Source organism: Hypanus sabinus, chromosome 4, assembly GCF_030144855.1.
Source record: "Hypanus sabinus isolate sHypSab1 chromosome 4, sHypSab1.hap1, whole genome shotgun sequence".
Taxonomy (NCBI): domain Eukaryota; kingdom Metazoa; phylum Chordata; class Chondrichthyes; order Myliobatiformes; family Dasyatidae; genus Hypanus; species Hypanus sabinus.
In genome coordinates, this window is record NC_082709.1 from 20876059 (window position 1) to 20896399 (window position 20341).

At 38.9% G+C, this 20341-nt stretch overlaps 1 protein-coding gene across 4 annotated transcripts in view; it reads left to right on the top strand.

The window, feature by feature from the left end:
• The window catches only part of prpf40a (PRP40 pre-mRNA processing factor 40 homolog A), an 84558-nt gene that overhangs the window by 43823 nt on the left and 20394 nt on the right, over positions 1-20341 (top strand). For 3 of the 4 annotated variants that reach the window (XM_059966547.1, XM_059966545.1, XM_059966548.1), the window contains 7 exons: positions 511-538; positions 3928-4134; positions 4342-4453; positions 6440-6504; positions 13861-14025; positions 19281-19389; positions 19488-19650. In XM_059966547.1, coding sequence (XP_059822530.1) covers positions 511-538; positions 3928-4134; positions 4342-4453; positions 6440-6504; positions 13861-14025; positions 19281-19389; positions 19488-19650 — 849 coding nt within the window. The remainder of the gene's footprint in view (positions 1-510; positions 539-3927; positions 4135-4341; positions 4454-6439; positions 6505-13860; positions 14026-19280; positions 19390-19487; positions 19651-20341) is intronic. The other variant, XM_059966546.1, reaches the window with a different exon arrangement.

Consider the following 20341-nt stretch of genomic DNA (forward strand, 5'->3'; position numbering starts at 1 on the left):
TGATTATTCTCTCAAGGCAGTTTAGAGATGAAAATATCCCAGTTTGTAAAAGGGCTTTTTATGGCCGTGTAAGGACCAGCTATTGTGCTGTAGGGGAATGTTTTACTTTGTTTATATTAATCGTTGGATCTTTCTCTCTTGGTAAAGTTAATTATAAAATTGGTCTTTGGTAGCTCAAACCAGTATTGAATAGGATCGAAATAGAGATGTCAGTGATGGAGTGAGCATTGAATTTTCGGAAGGATAGCTTGGACATCTTATGTAATGTGTAAAATGAGAATATTGTTTCAAATTACATGAGCAGGTTCTGAATTTTGTTTATTATGCTAAATTCATCAAAAGAAGATTGCTCAACTGTAAAAAGCATTGACATTTGCCGTTGGCAGTGATTTGCAAACATGTTCGTATGCACATAATTTATTCTCTGTGAAGTAATAAGATTGTAGCTGTTAGTACTTCAAAAAGTTTTTAGTTAGCAATTAATCAGATGTTAATTTTGTTTTTATGCAGAAATGATCAAAGCTGAAGAAGAAAATGGGTATGTTCTACACTTCATTACTATTTCCAAAATTCAGTAATATTGGAAATTGAATTTTGCATCTGACTTTTCTTTGAAAATATGCAAAGGAGGTAGTACTTGTTTATGGCTGAAATACTTAGGAAATCACACTGAAGGTTTACATTGTATAGTTTCTTTAAATATGTATTTATTTTCTGCATTTGAAGTCTTAAGGTTCTGGGAAATCATGGACTCTTTTTAAGTTGCTTACAATATTAGCCAACTGGAAAAAGAGCAGAAGTAGAATTACACCGATCCAAGCAGGACTTGGAAAACAGTTCAGTGCTTTATTAGATGCAAGTAAATTAGCTTTCTTTAGTGTTTATACTGAAACCAGGCAACATTAACCAATTTTGACAGAAAGTCTTAAAAAAAAGAGCAAAAGATTAAATATCCTAATGTGAAAATGTAAAGAAAATTCAAAGAACTATAGTAATTTTTTGGCAGTATAGTATGAGGAACACAAACAATAATTGACCCCTCCCAAAATATATATTTTTTGTAGCAGTCATGGGCAGGATATCCATCCACCACTTAATTGTGGCTTGAACATGTGCCACTAGGTGATGGTTAGATCTGCTGAACTCCCAGATGGGATTGACAGGGTGAATGCCATGACACTTGCTGGTCATCAATACCCGTAGAAAGCAGGCTATGGGACTAGACATTGAGGAATCTTAACAAAAATGTGAAAGCCAAACTGCTCTGCTCTCATACCCTCCATTTACACTCTGTCATCCTCATTATCAGTGTTTCAAGCTTATGAGCAAGGTCTAATACTCGAGTATTGTTCATAATTATAGATAAATAAAAATATTACTAGGGTTAATCAAGACAGTTTATTTTAGATGAGTGAAAACTAAAACAGCTTAAGGCATAAGAGCAGACAAATGAAAGCATTAACTTCAGAGTTGGTAGTGAAGATGAACTATGACCTTTGATGTACTCTATTTACTTATTTATGGACTATTTAATATTTTGTAAGATTTTGGTTCGAGTTGCTGCAGAATAAGGTGAACTGCATGCCAGTGCAGTGTTTGGATTAAAATTAACCAGGCATTGTCCTAAATTTTAATTTATCTTGCTCTATGTGCACCATTGAGATAAAATAAAATATCATGCTAAGTTAACAGCTACGTACTTTTTGATCTGATAGGACATATTTTTCCTGTGTTCATACCTGTCATTTACAAATGGCAAGCAGCTATGATGTACAGTGTGACCAAGGTTGCAGTGGAAGAATTTTAAATGCAGATGATGACTTCACTACATTTTCCATGGAATTAACATCCACTTTTATCATATATAATTATCAAATGATAGTTCGGAAATGTTTAACTTTTTATTTTTCTGATGCAATGCTTCCGTATGTATTTATTTAAAAAATATTTTCATGGCTGAATCCCACGGTAAATTATCTGGAGTTTTGTCAGTCATTTCATCTCGGTTAATAAAGAATACATGGTTGGCCTATATTATCTCTCCCACAAATGTGTCACCCACATACATAAAATCAAAAGATGGCATATTTATATTGAATCTTGTTGTGTGTTTTCCTGAATGCCAACTCTACTTTCCTGCTATGAACAAAGACATTCCTACACAAAATGGGTGACATTTTGGATTTGAAGTGAATAACTTGCAATTTCGTGCAAAATTGGAGAAACAGCATTAGTGCTAGTTTGTTCCATCTGCTATATGCTCTCCCATTCACTTAGCCTTTTTTTTTAAATCTCCCTGAAGCCTCCTTTGCATCCTCGTCACAATGCACACTTTGTATTAACAGCAACTTGGATATCTTGTACTTGACTCCCTCGTCTCGGTCATAGCTATAGATTATGAACAGGTGGGTCCCACTGTTCACAGCGTCCCTATCTGAAATTGGCCTATTTATTCACACTGTTATCTGTCCATTCAGAGATCTTCTGAAAGTCCAGAACAGCCTTCCTCAATCTTATTACCCTGGAAGAACCCTGAAATATTTTTTAAGGCTCAGGGAACCTACCTCGCGTCAAAAACTGAGAATGAACTCAACAAAATAAACATGGTCCTACTGCACACTGCCATATGGCCTGAGATTGCTAACGGGACTGCTCGGTCACTGCCTACTACTGCAAGCATGAACATCACACATTGTTTGAGGTTCAGATAACAATGTTTTTTTTAAATCGAGATGTTTTGTGGCGCCCCAAGTGACCACTCATGGAATCCTAGGGTTTCATAAAACCTTGATCTAGATACACCACATCAACTGGATTCCCTTATCAATTCTGGTTGCAAGCTCAAAAATAATCTAATATTTGTCAGAAGTGATTGCCATTTTCATAACTGTAGATTACAGCAGTTTTCTATCTGTTACATAAGGTTAACTCTAACATGGTTTCCTGCTTTCTCTTTCCCTCCATGCATGAACTTGCTACCTTCCGATCTGTCAGCACCTTTTTAGAATCTGTGGAATTCTAAATGATAGCACCACAGTGCATCAATTCCTCCAAGTTCAACTTTTTTGAAAACTCTGGAATACTCATCATCAAGTGCAAGGAATTTATTTGCTACTTCTGTTGATTTCTGTACTACCAATTTTTACTGATGATAATTTCCTTGAGTCATTCATTGTTTCCTTGCGATTTTCTGGGCCTTCTATGAAGACAGATACAAAATTCAGGTTTAATTACTTTTGCTATTTCCTTATTCTCCAATATAACTTCTCCTGTCTTAAGGTCGAATGATTTGGTTCCATAACTGAGGTATACATTCACCAGTTAGCCTTACAAGAATAGTTACTTAATAGTGAAAGCATTTGATTAAGTATTGCAATGTTCTTGGGTCTGATCTTGCTAGATATAGCCCTCTGCAGGTAGTAACTACATGTTATTTTCTTCTACTTGCACTTAGCTATGTAGGATGTGAAGAGTTCTTTTAATAATAAGGACTGTTCAACAATAATGGCATGCACCATCAATGTTAGGTGCTTAGTCTTTTCCCTGAAAGAGGTAGTCTTTACCTGGCACAAATGTTATTTGTTACTAATCAGATGATGCCTGATGTCTGTTGAATCAAGGGGTGTGGAGAATGTTGTTTGCACCCTCTTCCCCCGACTTGAAAATTCCTGGTCCTAGCTAATTTGTTGAATGAAGGAGTTGGCTGCATTTGGCTTGATTGCTCAAAAGTAACTTTTGATTTGTTATGAGGTTACAGCAGACGTAGGAAGGTAATTGACTCCTAAAAATTCTGTGGTTGCAAAATAACAAGCATCTATTATATGTATTGCTTTACTTTGGCTGACTTGATCTTTCATTTCAGTTATGTAAATGAACAATTGTTTGTGAATATTAACCTAATTTTCATTTGATTAATGGTTTCAACAGGGTGAAGGAGGCTTCAGTGTCTACAGTATCAACCTCTGTTCAAGAGGCAACAACCACCACCCCAGTGGAAGTTACTGAGAATGAAGTTACAACTACTGATGATAGTGAAAAGCAACAAACAGTAGCTGTTGAGCAGCCTGAGCCTGAACCTGTAGAAAACACATCCCAGCCAGTAGAAGAAACAGCAAAGCAGGAAGTTCAAGAAAAGTATGAACTTCGATTACTGTTCACAGTTGGGGTGAACTCTCTAACATAATGTAGCTTAATATTGAAATATGATTAACTATAAGAACAGATACTCAATGTGTACCTTAATAGTTATGTTGTTAATAATTTTGCTGCATTTGTTCACTTTTTTTATAGTTGTTTTCTGAGTTTTGTCTTAATGTTCATTTTGACAACATTTACCCATAGTGATGTTCCCAAGAAAGAGGAGGAGGTGAAGAAAGAGCCAGTCAGGAAAACATACACTTGGAACACAAAAGAGGAAGCAAAACAAGCATTTAAGGAACTGTTGAAAGAAAAGGTATTGGCTGTGAAATTATATATTAATCATTGATTAAAGTCTCATCTTGAATTTGTGTTTTAAAACATGCAAGATTCTCACAATGTACCTTATGATCTTGCACCTTATTGTCTGCCTACAGAACACATTCTCTGTAGCTGTTCACTTTATTTTGCAGTCCCTTATTTTACCTTGTACTACCTCAATGCACTGTGTAATGATTTGATCAGTATGCAAGATGAGCTTTCAGTACATCGGTACATGTCACAGTAATAAAGAAATGTTTTATCTAGTTCTATTCCAGGGCCTAATGGATCTTTTTTCCCCCAAATATTTATTCAATTCTCTAATGGAAGTTAATGTTAACATAGTTTTTAATCTCATCTTTGAGCAGTGAATTCCAGATCATGGTAGGCTACGTAATATTTTAAAAAGGGAAATTAGTGTGTTTGCCTACTTCCTGTGTAGCCAGCTAATACAGAATGTGACACAGGAGAAAGCTTCAGTACATTTTTTCTCCCTCAAAAGTGAGTGTTAGGATAATAAAAACAGGTAGGAAAGGAAGTGGAAGAGTGTCCGTTTTGATAAAGTAACACAGCAAGTTAATGATTCCATTTCCCTTGTGGAAAAGATCTAGTACAGCTATAATAGAGAATGCCAATCTAGCAGAGAGAATAAAGACCTTGGAGAAAATGGGGAAGGAAAAGCTATCAGTGTTGATTTTGAGTGTCGGTGGAAATATTGGGGTGGCACTGTAGCATGCTGATTAGCACTACGCTTTACAGTACCAGCCACCTGGGTTCAGTTCTCACTGCCGGCTGTAAGAAATTTGTATGTTCTCCCTGTGACCGCGTTTTCCTCCAGGTACTCCAGGTTCCTCCTACGGTCCAAAGATGTGCTGGTTCACAGGTTAATTTGTCATTGTAAATTGTCCTATGATTAGGTTAGGGTTAAATTGGGGGTTTGCAGGGCCATGTGGCTTGAAGGACCTATTCCGTGTTGTATCTAAACAAGTGTAGCGGTGTGCAACACGCAGCGCTAAAATTACGACACGGAGTCGGTAACTGCAGTCAAAGGAAAAAACTTTATTCGAAAACTTCAGCCTCACTTTTAAGCCTCCCTCAACCGGCCCCCCATGGCGCAGAGGCTCCAAAGCTCTGTGCTCGCAAACCCCCGTAGGCTATCTAATTCTGAGTCGGTTCGGATGCGCCAGGAAATGGGTCGCCATACAAGTTATAATTTGTCTCGAACATTTGAATCTGAGAGCTTTTGAGCCCATTTAGACAAAAGAAATCTCTGAACTGGAGACAGTTTACAGTCAAACGAGGAAGCAAATATGCGGTCCTAAATACTACATTTCAGCACTGCATTTCAGCATTTCAGCATTTCAGCATTTCAGCCTCACTGTTTGTCCCAGCCTGCCGTCCCAAGCAGCTTCTCTCAATCAAGCTGTGGCTTATTCATATTGGGGAGAGCACCAGTGGTGATTAGGGGTTTGCACCACAGTCCTGGCAACTGTGCAATTGAAGTGAGTGTCTTTAGGTACAGGGGAGTGCAAGCTATGTTCAAACTGGGGATCCAATACTGTAGTCGTGAATCATGCTTTTGTGTATAGGTGGAAACTGGAACAGTCTGAATTAAAAATTAACCATCTATGAGAAAGCATTAATAACTGTTCAAACAATGTGTTCAGCATGATTTTTCCAGGTGTGTGACCAAACTTTACAGTCATCAGTAAGAAAGATGGTTCAGCAATGTAAGGCACAGGGCAGGATGGGGTTGGGAAACACTAACATGCAAGCTAAAATGTGATCAATATTATATTAATCTTGCAATTTGTAATGCAACTGTAACAATCAGCTGGAGGATGGAATAAAGTAAGGATGTAGATTTTTTTTGGCAGAAGTCAAGCTGGGTGAAACTTTCTACGTGTTTATTTGGGATAATGAATGTTTTACTTCCTAACTTTTCCAGTTAGATATACAATAAAGACTTCTGTTTCTTTAGGGTGTTCAGTCGAATGCCTCATGGGAGCAAGCAATGAAGATGATTATAAATGACCCTAGATATAGGTAAGTTTCTACTTAAAATTCTGAGACCCTCTGCTTAGTATGAATCCAAATGTCCAACTGAAAGAAACCAAAGTTTTTTTTAATGTGTGTAGTTTAAAAAAACATATTTGTAAAAGCATTCAGAATGGAATATACATTTGTTTGAGATTTCTGTTCCATGGTGCCTACGATAATTTAACATGCTGAGATTGTTGAAACAAATATGCACACACAAACCTGTTCTTTTCAGTGTTGGAAGCACTGTCTTTCAGTTCTTAGTCAAGAGGATCCTGCAAGCATTGATCTCTTCCTTACGAATCTACCTGGTACAGATGCATCTGTCCACATCTCATAAGTTGATAATGAGGGTTTTTATATAATTGTCTGCACTCTTCCTTTATCTCATTCTAAAATTTTTATTTTCGAATGTTATTTCTTGATCCGAAGATAAACATAACATACCCTAGTAATGTACTTCACTTAGAAATGTTCTGTGAGGTCACTTTGCTCATTGCAATTTCTAGTTTACATTATAAGACCATGAAATATAAGAACAGAATTGGGCCATTCAGCCCATCAGGTATGCTCCACTGTTCAATCATGGTTGTTTTCTGCTTCTTTTCTCAACCCCATTCTCTGACCTCATCCCCCATGACCCTTTAACTCTTAAAATCAATATGATTTTATGATCATTTGTCATATTTTAAGATATATTTGCTGAAAGATCCTTTATCCACCCCAGTGATGCCTTTATGATAGTATTTTATAATCTGCATGTGATGTCTGGAGATTATACCTTATGGAGGTGTTGGGTAGTAGTAGTGTTAGAGTCATGCTGCACAGAAACTGACTTGTTGACTCACCACATCCATACCTGTATCTGTGGTGATGATGTGGTGGTTAATCACCTCAACCTCAGAATATTTCTGTAGCAGCTCCTCAGGTTAGTTCTCAAGCCCAACGATCATCGGCTTCTTCATCAATGATAATAGGTTAGAAATAGAGATGTTTGCTAGCAACTAATAATTACGCAATGTTTCATCACCATTTATAACTCCGTAGATAGCGAAGTGGTCCAAATTCCAAAGAGGTGACTGGTAAATGCTACCTAACATTTACACCACAGATGTTGCCTTCCAGGTGTCAGGATCAGGAACATCTTGGACCGAGTTCATAGTATTTTTAGGGGAGGGAAAGTGGTCAGAGAACATGATCCATGTCAGTATCAATGACATAGGCAGGAAGGATGATGAGTTCAGGCATTTAAATGCTAAATTAAAGGACAGGACCTCCAGGGTGGTGATTGCTACCTGCACAATGTGCTAGTGAGGCTAGAAATAGAAAGATAATACAGTTTAACACATGGCTAAGGAGATGATGCAGGAGGGAGAACTTAAGATTTTTGAATCATTAGGCTCCCTTCCAGGGAAGGTGGACCCTGGATGAATGGGGCAGTTTACACCTGAACAGGAGGGGACCAGTATTCCTATGGGAAGGTTTAATAATGCTGCTCTGTGTGTTTAGAACTAGAGTTTCGGGGGATGGGATCCAGAGTGCCAGGGCAGATAGTGGAGTGAATGTGGGGAAAGTAGATATTAAACTTGCAGACAAAAACAGGAGCAATATGATTGAGCATATTGGAATGAATGTTTTTAGTTGTGTCTATTTTAATATAACGATTATTGCAGTTAAGGCAGATGAGCTTAGAGCATAAATCAATATGTGGAATTATGATATTGTAGCCATTACTGAAACTTGTTTGCAAAAGGGGCAAGACTGGCAGTACCATCTTCTGGAGTGCTCCATTTTAGACGTTAGAGGGGGAGATATTAAAGGGGGAGTGATGACATTACTAATTGGGAAAATATCACAGCAATCAGGCAGAAAATATCAAGGCTATCAGGCAGGAACTTGGAAGCAGATGTTCTCTGGGAAACGTATGGAAGAAATGTAGTGTGTTCAGGGGATATTTGCTTGGGGTTCTGAGTAGGTATGTTCCAATGAGACTTGGAAAGGATGGTGGGATACAAGATCCGTGGTGTACAAAGGCTATTGTAAATCTTGTCAAGAAGAAAAGAATATTTTACGAAAGATTCAAAAAACTAGGTAATGATAGAAATCTCGAAAACTATAAGGCTAGCAGAAAGGAGCTTAAGAATGAAATTAGGAGAGTCAGAAGGGGCCATGAGAAGGCCTTGGTGGACAGGATTAAGGAAAACCCCAAGGCATTCTACAAGTATGTGAAGAGCAAGAGAATAAGACCAATCAAGTGTGACAGTGGAAAAGTGTGTATGGAATCAGAGGAAATAGCGGAGGTGCTTAATTAATACTTTGCTTCAATATTCACAACAGAAAAGGATCTTGGCAATTGTAGTTATGACTTGCAGTGGACTGAAAAGCTTCTGCGTGTAGATATTAAGGAAGAGGATGTGCTGGGGCTTTTGGAAAGCATTAAGTTGGATAAGTCACCGGGACCTGAAGTGATGTACTCCAGGCTACTATGGGAGGCAAAGGAAGAGATTGCCGAGCGTCTGGCAATGATCTTTGCATCATCAATGAGGACAGGAAAGGTTCCGGAGGATTGGAGGGTTGCAGATGTTGTTCACTTATTCAAGAAAGGGAGTAGAGATAGCCCAGGAAATTGTAGACCAGTGAGTCTTACTTCAGTGGTTGGTAAGTTGATGGAGAAGATCCTGAGAGGCAGGGTTTATGAACATTTAGAGAGGCATAATATGATTAGGAGTAGTCAGCATGGCTTAGTCAAAGGCAGGTCCAGCCTTACGAGCCTGATTGAATTTTTTGAGGATGTGACTAAACACATTGATGAAGGTAGAGCAGTAGATGTAGTGTATATGGATTTCAGCAAGGCATTTGAGAAGGTACCCCATGCAAGGCTTATTGAGAAAGTAAGGAGGCATGGGATCCAAGGGGACATTGCTTTGTGGATCCAGAACTGGCTTGCCCACAGAAGGAAAAGAGTGGCTGTAGACGGGTCATATTCTGCATGGAGGCTGGTGACCAGTGGTGTGCCTCAGGGATCTGTTCTGGGACCCCTACTCTTCATGATTTTTATAAATGACCTGGATGAGGAAGTGAAGGGATAGGTTAGTAAATTTGCTGATGACACAAAGATTGGGTGTGTTGTGGATAGTGTGCAGGGCTGTCAGAGGTTACAATGGGACATTGATGGGTTGCAAAACTGGGCTGAGAAGTGGCAGATTGGAGTTCAACCCAGATAAGTGTGAGGTGGTTCATTTTGGTAGGTCAAATATGATGGCAGAATATAGTATTAATGGTAAGACTCTTGGCAGTGTGGAGGATCAGAGGGATCCTGGGGTCCGAGTCCACAGGGAAGTCAAACCTGCTGTGCCGGTTGACTCTGTGGTTAAGAAAGTAGACGGTGAATTGGCCTTCATCAACTGTGCTGGAACCGAGTGGTAATGTTGCAGCTATATAGGACCCTGGTTAGTCTCCACTTGGAGTACTGTGCTCAATTCTGGTTGCCTCACTACAGGAAGGATATGAAAACCATAGAAAGGGTGCAGAGGGGATTTGCAAGGATGTTGCCTGGATTGGGGAGCATGCCTTATGAGAATAGGTTGAGTGAACCTCCTTTTCTCCTTGGAGCGACAGAAGATGAGAGGTGACCTGATCGAGGTGTACAAGATCATAAGAGGCATGATTGTGTGGATAGTCAGGCTTTTCCCCGTGGCTGAAATTGATAGCACGAGAGGGCATAGTTTTAAGACTCTTGGAAGTAGGTACAGAGGAGATGTCAGGGGTAAGTTTTTTATGCAGAGAATGGTGAGTGTGTGGAATGGGCTGCCGGTGGCAGTGGTGGAGGTGGGAACGATAAGGTCTTTTAAGAGACTCCTGGAAGATCACATGAAGCTTTGAAAAATAGAGGCCTAATGGTAAAGCCTCACTAGTTCTAAGGTAGGGACATGTTCGGCACAGCTTTGTGGGCCAAATGGCTTGTATTGTGCTGTAGGTTTTCTATCTTTCTAATGCTCGGACAGGACAGACTAGAGATTGTCTACTGAGGCTATGTGGGTGGAACTGAGGAATAAGAAAGTGTTGACTATGTTAATAGCATTCTATTATAGACTACCCAATAATCAACAGGATTTAGAAGAGCAAATTTGCAGTGAGATGATGGACAATGCAAAAAAAATATAATGTGGTGGTGGTAGTAGCTCTTTTTTAACTTTCCAAATATTTACTGGGTCTCCCATACTGTAAAAGGGCTGGATCAAGTTTGCCAAATGTTTTGAAAAGTTTCTGTAATCAATATATAGATGTCTCAACTAGAGAGGGGGAGAGAGAATGATACTGCATCTCCTATTAGGGAATGAGACAGGGGAATGACAGAAGGGAATCTAGTGATCGTAATTTAGCTTCAAAGTAATTATAGTGAAGGTTAGGTCTGGTCCTCAGGTTGTGATTGGAGAAGGGACAATTTTGATGGCGTCAGAAAGGATCTGGCAGGTGTGGATTGGACGAGGTTGTTTTCTGGCAAAAGGATGGTTGGTAAATGAGAGGTCTTCAATAGTGAAAGCTTGCATGTTTCTGTTAGAATAAAAGGTGAGGCTGATAGGTTTAGGGTACCTTGGTTTTCAAGGGGTTAAGAAGAAGAAAGGTACATAGCAAATACAGGCATCAAGGAACAAATGAGGCGCTTCAGGAGTATAAAAAGTGCAAGAGAAATCAGAAGGGGTAAAAGAAGGCATGAGGTTGTTCTAGTAGACAAGGTGAAGGAGAATCCCAAGGGGTTCAACAGACATATTAAGACCAAATGGATAGCAAGGAACAAAATTGGTCAGTGTGATCATCTCTGTATGGACCTGAAAGAGATGGGGGAGACCTTAAATAGATTTTTTTGTATCTCTTTTTACTTGGGAGAAGGGCACAGAGTCTGTAGAACTGAGGCAAAACAGTAGTGAGATCATGTAAATCTGGATTACAGCAGAGGAGTCACTTCCCACATTGAGGCAAATTAGTGTGGATAAGTCTCCAGGACCAACAAGGCATCCCCTTGGACCTTTTGCGAGGCTGTTGCAGAAATTATAAAGGCCCTAGTGGAGGTACTTAAGACGTCCTGAGCCATTGGTGAGATGCCGGAGAACTGGATAGACAGGGTTATGGTTAGTTAACATGCCTTTGTGCTTGGTAAGTTGTGTCACACCAGTCTTATACATTTTTGTGTTTACCAGGAAAGTTGATGGAAAAAAGGCAGGAAAATCTCGCATGGAAGGCTTTTCCAGGCATTCATTCATGATAAAGTAGTAAATTGGATTCAACATTGTTTTAGCAGAAGAAGCCAGAGAATAGTAGTAGATGGTAGCCTCTCTGACTGGAGGCCTGTGATTAGTGGCGCTGGATCAATTGTTTGTCATTCATATCAATGATTTGTTTGTTAAAGTGGTAAAAAGATCAGTAAATTTGCGGATGACACCAAGACTCGGGGTGTAGTGGACAGTGAGAAATGCTACCAAAGCTTGCAGCGGGACCTGGACCACTATGAGAGGGATATAAAACCATAAGACATAGAAGCAGAATTAGGCCATTTGGTCCATTGAGTCTACTCTGCCATTCATCTTGGCTGATCCTTTTTTCCCCTCCTCAGCCCCACATAGTATGGAGGGCTATGGTCCAGGTGTACGTTGCTGGGACTGGTTTAACACAGATTAGGTGAGCCAAAGGGCCTGTTTTTGTTCTGTAATCCTCTATTGCCACATGTGATATCTAATAAAAGAAATTCCAGTTATCACCCCCTAACATACAATTGCATTATCGTCACTGAATTCACCACTGAGAATGTTCTGTGTGCTACCATTGACAAAAAAATAAACTGGGGCGGCCATATGCACTATGTGGCTACAAGAGCAGGTCAGAGGCTTAGAATCCCATAGTAAGTAACTTCTAACTCTTCAGCTACAAAGCTCAGGTCAGGAGTTGGATGGTATACTCGCTGCTTGCCTGGATGAGTGCAGTTTAAACAACACCAAAAAAGTTGGGTAACAGAACATAGCAACCCACTTGATAGGCACCCATCTACAGCCATTCACCATTCACTAACCATCCACTGAGTGTAGTGCATCAACTCACCAAGACTCATCAGACAATATCTTCCAAATTTATGACTTTTACTAGCTAGAAAAACAAGGGCAGCAAAACATTGAAACAATACCATCTGGAAATTGCCCTCTGAACCCAACACCATCCTGACTTGGAAATACATAGCTTTTATCTTCACTGAAATTACAACACACTTCAAGGGCTGCTATAGTTCAAGAAGGCAACGCCTTTTCAATTAGCAATGAGCAATTAAATGTTGGCTCAGCCTACAAAGCCCACGTTCTTTGAATGTTGAGAAGGTATCGTCTTTGGAGGCACTCTTGGTGCTCAGTTATGAACTGTGTGATCAGCCTATCTGATCAGTGTGATCAGATGTGACTCAGTTATTTGGCCGTCAATTTAAAGAAGGGAAATTGGACATGATGAATTTATTTGATAATTGAATCTTTTTTAGTTACATGCCCTTTAGGGTCTAGTATTTTCTTAAAATTTTAAACAGAATATTCCACTTGTTTATCAAGTTTAACAATTCAGCAGAGCAAAACAATTCAAAAGGCTTGAAGTCAAATAGAATTGCAGCAGAAGTTTCTAAAAGGTGAAGTTTTCTATCTTGAAATTTTACAGTTCCAATCACCTTGAGAATAACCTACAAATAATTCAAGCAAAATGCTGCAGATGATGGAAATCTGAGCTAAAACAGAAAATGCTGGAAATCCCAACAGGTTAGGCTAAACCATCAGTTTGATAACAAAAATTTTAGAATTTTCTCAATTAAGGAAGTATGCTGACTTCTAGTGAAGAGGTTCTATCTCCCTCTAACATCATTTCTGATGCAGGCACTGATAAGGAAACATTGTTAACTGTGAGCAGGGCGGGAGTTTTATCTTGGATTATAATTTATTTACTTGTTTATTGTTACTGAAATAAATCTTGTTGCTAAAGTGTTTTAATAATACACAATGTACTTTTTGTTAAAGGAAAATGTATTCAGCAGCTGATTCTCGTGATTGTTTACCAAAACAGTCAATCATGTATTTTTTAAAAATTGATGTTGAATCCACATTACTGAGAAATTTCCATTTTTGTTTTTGAATCTGCCTATTGGGATAACTGTTCAGTTAATTTCCTTTAGTAATTTTTGATTTGCCTGAAGACGTTTTAGAATTTTGGTGAGAACATATTTTTGTATTAACATGACCAAAATTTAACATCTGCTATTTTAATTATTTTGCAGTTTTTTTGTGTACAAAAAAATGATTCGCTATTTACCGATTGTAACAAGTCTTTTAAATCTTGCAGTGCTTTACCGAAGCTGAGTGAAAAGAAGCAAGCATTTAATGCATATAAAATACAGACTGAAAAAGAAGAGAAGGAAGAAGCCAGGCTTCGCTATAAGGAAGCAAAAGAAAATTTTCAACGGTTTCTTGAAAACCATGAAAAAATGACATCTACTATCAGATATAGGTACAGTTATTTCTACCAATACCAAGATCACAGAAATTATCCATCAAATATCTTAATTCATAAAATTACATATTTATAAATCAGGTCTGTTTTGTTTGTACTTTCTCAGTAATTGCAATTATTGTTACATTTCCATAAGCAAACAGCTTTTGCAAAATGGGTTCTTTGCCTACATGTAATTAGTAAATTATTTCCCTGTTCCATGCATTCAGAAGGGGAAGCTACCATACTTTAGTTCACCTATATTGATTTTTCACATTCTCTATTTGCCTGTGAAACTAGAAGATCTGATTTCAAATAGACAAGCATATGAAACTGCAGTTACTTTCTTTCATTGTGCAAAATGAGACTTCTGTGAGGTAAGGTAGTGTATGGTGGTGTGAATCATTTCTTAATGAAAAACTGATAACTTTCTAGCATCAAATTACAAATGCCATAAATTTTACACTCAAAAATACTGAAAAAATTTGTTTAGATCACTGTTCTTCAGGTAAAATTAAATTTTTAATATCCTTGAGCGTGGACATTTTTAAAAAAATGTTCGAGCTAATTTGATTTGATGATTTATTAATGAGCAGGTGTCACACAGTTATATCTTTGATGTTTGGATTGCGTATATGTGCAGCTTTTTGTTTGTAGGAAGGCCGTTCATCTGATTCAGCTTGCAGTCTTTCCAACAAACATACCAGTTAGGAGTGGAAGTGGGCCACTTGGTTCCTCAGGGCAGTTCATGGCTGATTTTTGTTTTGTAAACTTAAGCTCTCAGAACTCTTTCATCTTTTGCATGTCTGTTCACTCTGCCATTAAAAATATTCAAGAAGTTGTCTTCCATTTTCCTCTGACGAAGGGCTCCAAAAACTTGCAATTTTTCAAGAGAAAAACAGATTAGCTTTGTTTGCCTTAAAAGGGCAATCCTCTTATTTTTGAACTATGACCTTTCTGGAACTTGAGTCACTCTGAATTGTAGCAAATATGTTGGGTCTTGTGATAGTGCACTGGTAAAGTTCAAAGTTCTATGTAAATTTAATATCAAAGTATGTACATGCTGCCATATGCTACCTTGAGATTCATTTTCTTGCAGGCATCTACCCCCAAAAAATAAGAAATGCAATAGAATGTTATAGACAATAGACAATAGGTGCAGAAGTAGACCATTCAGCCCTTCAAGCCTGCACTGCCATTTTGATATCATGGCTGATCAACTACTATCAATACCCGGTTCCTGTCTTGTCCTCATATCCCTTGATTCCACTATCCATAAGATACCTATCTAGCTCCTCCTTGAAAGCATCCAGAGAATTGGCCTGCACTACCTTCCGAGGCAGTGCATTCCAGATCCCCACAACACTCTGGGAGAAGAAGTTTTTCCTTAACCCTGTCATAAATGACCTACCCCTTATTCTCAAACCATGCCCTCTGGTACTGGATTCTTCCAGCATCTGGAACATATTTCCTGCCTTTATCTTGTCCAATCCCTTAATAATCTTATATGCTTCAATCAGATCCCCTCTCAATCTCCTTAATTCCAGCGTGCACAAGCCCAGTCTCTCTAACCTCTCTGCGTAACACAGTCCAGACATCCCAGGAATTAACCTCGTGAATCTACGCTGCACTTCCTCTACAGCCAGGATGTCCTTCCTTAACCCTGGAGACCAAATCTATACACGGTACTCCAGTTGTGGTCTCACCAGGGCTCTGTACAAATGCAAGAGGAACAAGGACTCCTAGATCTCTTTGTATTTCTCCCTTACCTAACTCTAAACTGTTCAGATAATAATCTGCCTTCCTATTCTTACTCCCAGAGTGGATAACCTCACACTTATTCACGTTAAATGTCATCTGCCAAGAATCTGCTCACTCACCCAGCCTATCCAAGTCACCCTGAATTCTCCTAACATCCTCATCACATGTCACACTGCCACCCAGCTTAGTATCATCAGCAAATTTGCTGATGTTAATTTTCAATGCCTTCATCCAAATCGTTGATGTAAATTGTAAACAGCTGTGGTCCCAATACCGAGCCCTGTGGCACCCCACTAGTCACCACCTGCCATTCCGAGAAAAACCCATTCACCGCTACCCTTTGCTTTCTGTCTACCAACCAGTTCTCTATCCATGTCATTGTCTCCCCCCCCCCCCCCCCCCCCAATGCCCTGAGCTTTGATTTTACCCACCAATCTCCTATGTGGGACCTTATCAAGTGCCTTCTGAAAATCGAGGTACACTACATCCACTGGATCTCCCCCGTCTAACTTCCTGGTTACATCTTCGAAAAACTCCAACAGATTAGTCAAGCATGATTTACCCTTGGTAAATCCATGCTCGCTCGGCCCAATCCTATCACTACTATCTAGATATGCCATTATTTCATCCTTACTAATGGACTCAAGCATCTTCCCCATGACTGACGTTAGGCTGACAGGTCGATAGTTCTCTGTTTTTTTCTTAAAAAGTGGGATAACATTAGCCATTCTCCAATCCTCAGGAACTGATCCTGAATCTAAGGAATATTGGAAAATGATTACCAATACATCCGCAATTTCCAGGGCCACCTCCTCTAGTACCCTAGGATGCAGACCATCTGGACCCGGGGATTTATTAGCCTTCAGTCCTATCAGTCTTCTCATCACCGTTTCCTTCCTAATGTCAATCTGTTTCATTTCCTCTGTTACCCTATGTCCTTGGCCCATCCATACATCTGGGAGATTGCTTGTGTCTTCCTTAGTGAAAACAGATCTAACATACTCATTAAGTTCTTCTGCCATTTCTCTGTTTCCCATAACAATTTCACCCAATTCATTCTTCAAGGGCCCAACATTGTTCTTAACTATCTTCTTTCTCTTCATATACCTAAAAAATCTTTTGCTATCTTCCTTTATATTCCTGGCTAGCTTGTGTTCGCACCTAATTTTTTCTCCCCATATTGTCTTTTTAGTTAAGTTCTGTTGTTCCTTAAAAACTTCCCAATCATCTGTCCTCGCACTCACCTTAACTCTGTCATACTTCTTTTTTTTAATGCTATGCAATCTCTGACTTCCTTTGTCAACCACTGTGGCCCCTTTCCCCCCTTTGAATCCTTCCTTCTCTGGGGGATGAACTGATTTTGCACCTTGTGCATTATTCCCAAGAATACCTGCCATTGCTGTTCCACTGTCTTTCCTGCTAGGCTATCCGTCCAGTCAACTTTGGCCAGCTTCTCCCTCGTGGCTCCATAGTTTCCCCTGTTCAACTGCAACACTGACAGCTCCGAGCTGCCCTTATCCTTCTCAAATTGCAGATAAAAACTTATCATATTATGATCACTACCTCCTAATGACTCCTTTACTGCAAGATCGCTTATCAAATCCTGTTCATTATATAACACTAAATCCAGAATAGTCTTGTCCCTGGTCGGCTCTCGTACAAGCTGTTCCAAGAATGCATCCCGTAGGCACTCTACAAACTCCCTATCCTTTGGTCCAGTACCAACCTGATTCTCCCAGTTCACCTGCATGTTGAAATCCCCCATAACTACTGCGACATTACCTTTGCCACATGCCAATGTTAACTCCCTATTCAACTTGCACCCAATATCCATGCCACTGTTTGGTGGCCTGTAGACAACACCCATTTGGGTCCTTATGCCCTTACTGTTCCTCAGTTCTACCCTCACAGACTCTACTTCTCCTGACCCTATGTCCCCCCTTGCAAAGGACTAAATCTCATTCCTCACCAACAGGGCCACCCCACCCCCTCTGCCCACATTTCTGTCCCTACGAAAGCACATATACCCTTGTACATTCATTTCCCAGGTTTGATCTCCCTGCAGCCATGTCTCCGTTATCCCAACAATATCATAGTTACCCATTCGCACCTGGGCTTCAAGCTCATCCGCCTTATTTCTGACACTTCGTGCATTCAGATAAAGAATTTTTAGCCCATTTCTCCTCTCTCTGTTATGAAAAGCTGCAGCTAAACAAAGACTAATAAATACTAATGTGCAAAAGAAGATATAAACTATTCAAATATAAGTAATACCGAGAACTTGAGTGTCCTTGAAAGGGAGTCTATAGATCGCAGAATCAGTTTAGAGAGTTATCCATTTTGGTTCAGGAGCCTGATGGTTATAGGTGGACAACTTACTGAAACTGAGCCTTCTGTACTTCTTCTCCAGTGTTAGTAGCAAGAAGGAGGAAAGTTTTTTTAAAATTTTTTTTTATAATAATAATAATAATAATGAGGAATGAATGTTACCAGAATGATCATCTAGAGACCAGGATTAACCATTTTGAGTTTAAATCTCACTGTTGCAGTTATGGAATTTACAATAACTATTGGGAATTTAGAAAAACAACTTGTTCACAATTGTCTATAAGGAAAGTAAACCTGTATATGTGCAATGGACAATATAAATGGAGATAGGCAGTGAGCCTGAAACATCGTTAACAGTAGCTGACAATTCATCACAGAAGTCTATTTTGTGAAGTCTGTATTCATCAGTGAAGTCTATATTGTAGGCCATTACATGCACAACTTCCATACCCAAGTATTAAAACGCAGAAGTGGAAGATGAGGTGGAGGTTGGATGCTACGTTAGGGTTTTGAAATATAAACTGTTGGTTTCTCTTTACACAGTGGTGGTTGAGCTGATGAGTTTTTCCAGTGATCTTTTTATCTCTTCTTTCCAGCATCTGCAGTTTTAATGATTAATGTTTTTCTTTAAACTTTCAGTGATAAACTTTTTCAAGTTTCTGAAAACTTTTTAATTTAAATTACTCCTTCTTATGTAAATAATCCTTGTGAGCCAGGGACTTGTTGATTAAGACTTGCTGTTAGCTGACTGATTGTGAAGTCATGCTCCTAGAATACCTTGATGGTCTTTGAGAGCCTAGCACTTTAAAGGTTTTCTTAATAGTCTTTTAAATGTCTGTGGTAATTAAAAACAGCTCAAGTAGATTTAAATAATCTAGAACTATTGAAATGTATTAATTTACTTATCATTTGTTGTTTGAAACTGATGAACAACTTAAAGTAATATGCAAATAAATCACTTGAATTTGCACTTGTAATCAAAACTGGTAAGTTGGTGACTCCATTCAAATGTTCAACCCCACTGGACTCGGAGGGGAACAGTGGTGTCTCACTTCCAGCTCATCTTCAACTTCTGCATTTTAGTGTGCAGGTATGAATGCTGAAAACAACTTAAACTTTAAATATATTTTGATATTTGAGTGAAAATTACACATTGGGGAAAAAATGGTTTTCTATTGTTTCAGGAAAGCTGAACAAATGTTTGGAGAAACTGAAGTATGGACTGCTGTTCCTGAGCGGGATCGACAGGAGATCTATGAAGATGTTTTGTTTTTTCTGGCCAAAAAAGAAAAGGTTTGATTAGTTATGAATACTTCTTAAGTAAAGGTAATTTGTCATTTGTATGTTGTGTGCTTCAGCAATCATTGGTGTGAATTTCTTAATGATTTCAGGAACAAGCAAGGCAACTGAGGAAAAGAAACACCCAGGCACTAAAAAATATCCTTGACAACATGGCAAATGTAACATACTGCACTACATGGTCAGAGGCACAGCAATATCTGATGGATAATCCAACTTTTGCGGAGGATGAAGAACTACAAAGTACGTTAAATGGTCAGAATAAATTACAAAAATTAAAAGAGCTTAGCAACCTTGTTTGGAATTAGATTGACCTGATACAAACATCAAAGTTCAAAGTAAATGTATTATCAAAATATATGTCACCACATACAATCCTGAGATTCATTTTCTTGTGGGTAAACACAGTAAATACAGTGGCATGCAAAAGTTTGGGCACCCCTGGTCAAAATTTCTGTTACTGTGAATAGTTAAGTGAGTAGAAGATGAACTGATCTCCAAAAGTCATAAACTTAAAGATGAAACATTCTTTTCAACATATTAAGCAAGATTAGTGTATTATTTTTGTTTTGTATAATTTTAGAGTGGAAAAAAAAGGAAGCACCATGCAAAAGTTTGGGCACCCCAAGAGGTGTGAGCTCTCAGATAACTTTTACCAAGGTCTCAGACCTTAATTAGCTTGTTAGGGCTATGGCTTGTTCACAGTCATCATTAGGAAAGGCCAGGAGATGCAAATTTCAAAGCTTTATAAATACCCTGACTCCTCAAACCTTGTCCCAACAATCAGTGGCCATGGGCTCCTTTAAGCAGCTGCCTAGAACTCTGAAAATTAAAATAAATGATGCCCACAAAGCAGGAGAGGGCTAAAAGAAGATAGCAAAGCGTTTTCAAGTAGCCGTTTCCTCAGTTCGTAATGTAATTAAAAAATGGCAGTTAACAGGAATGG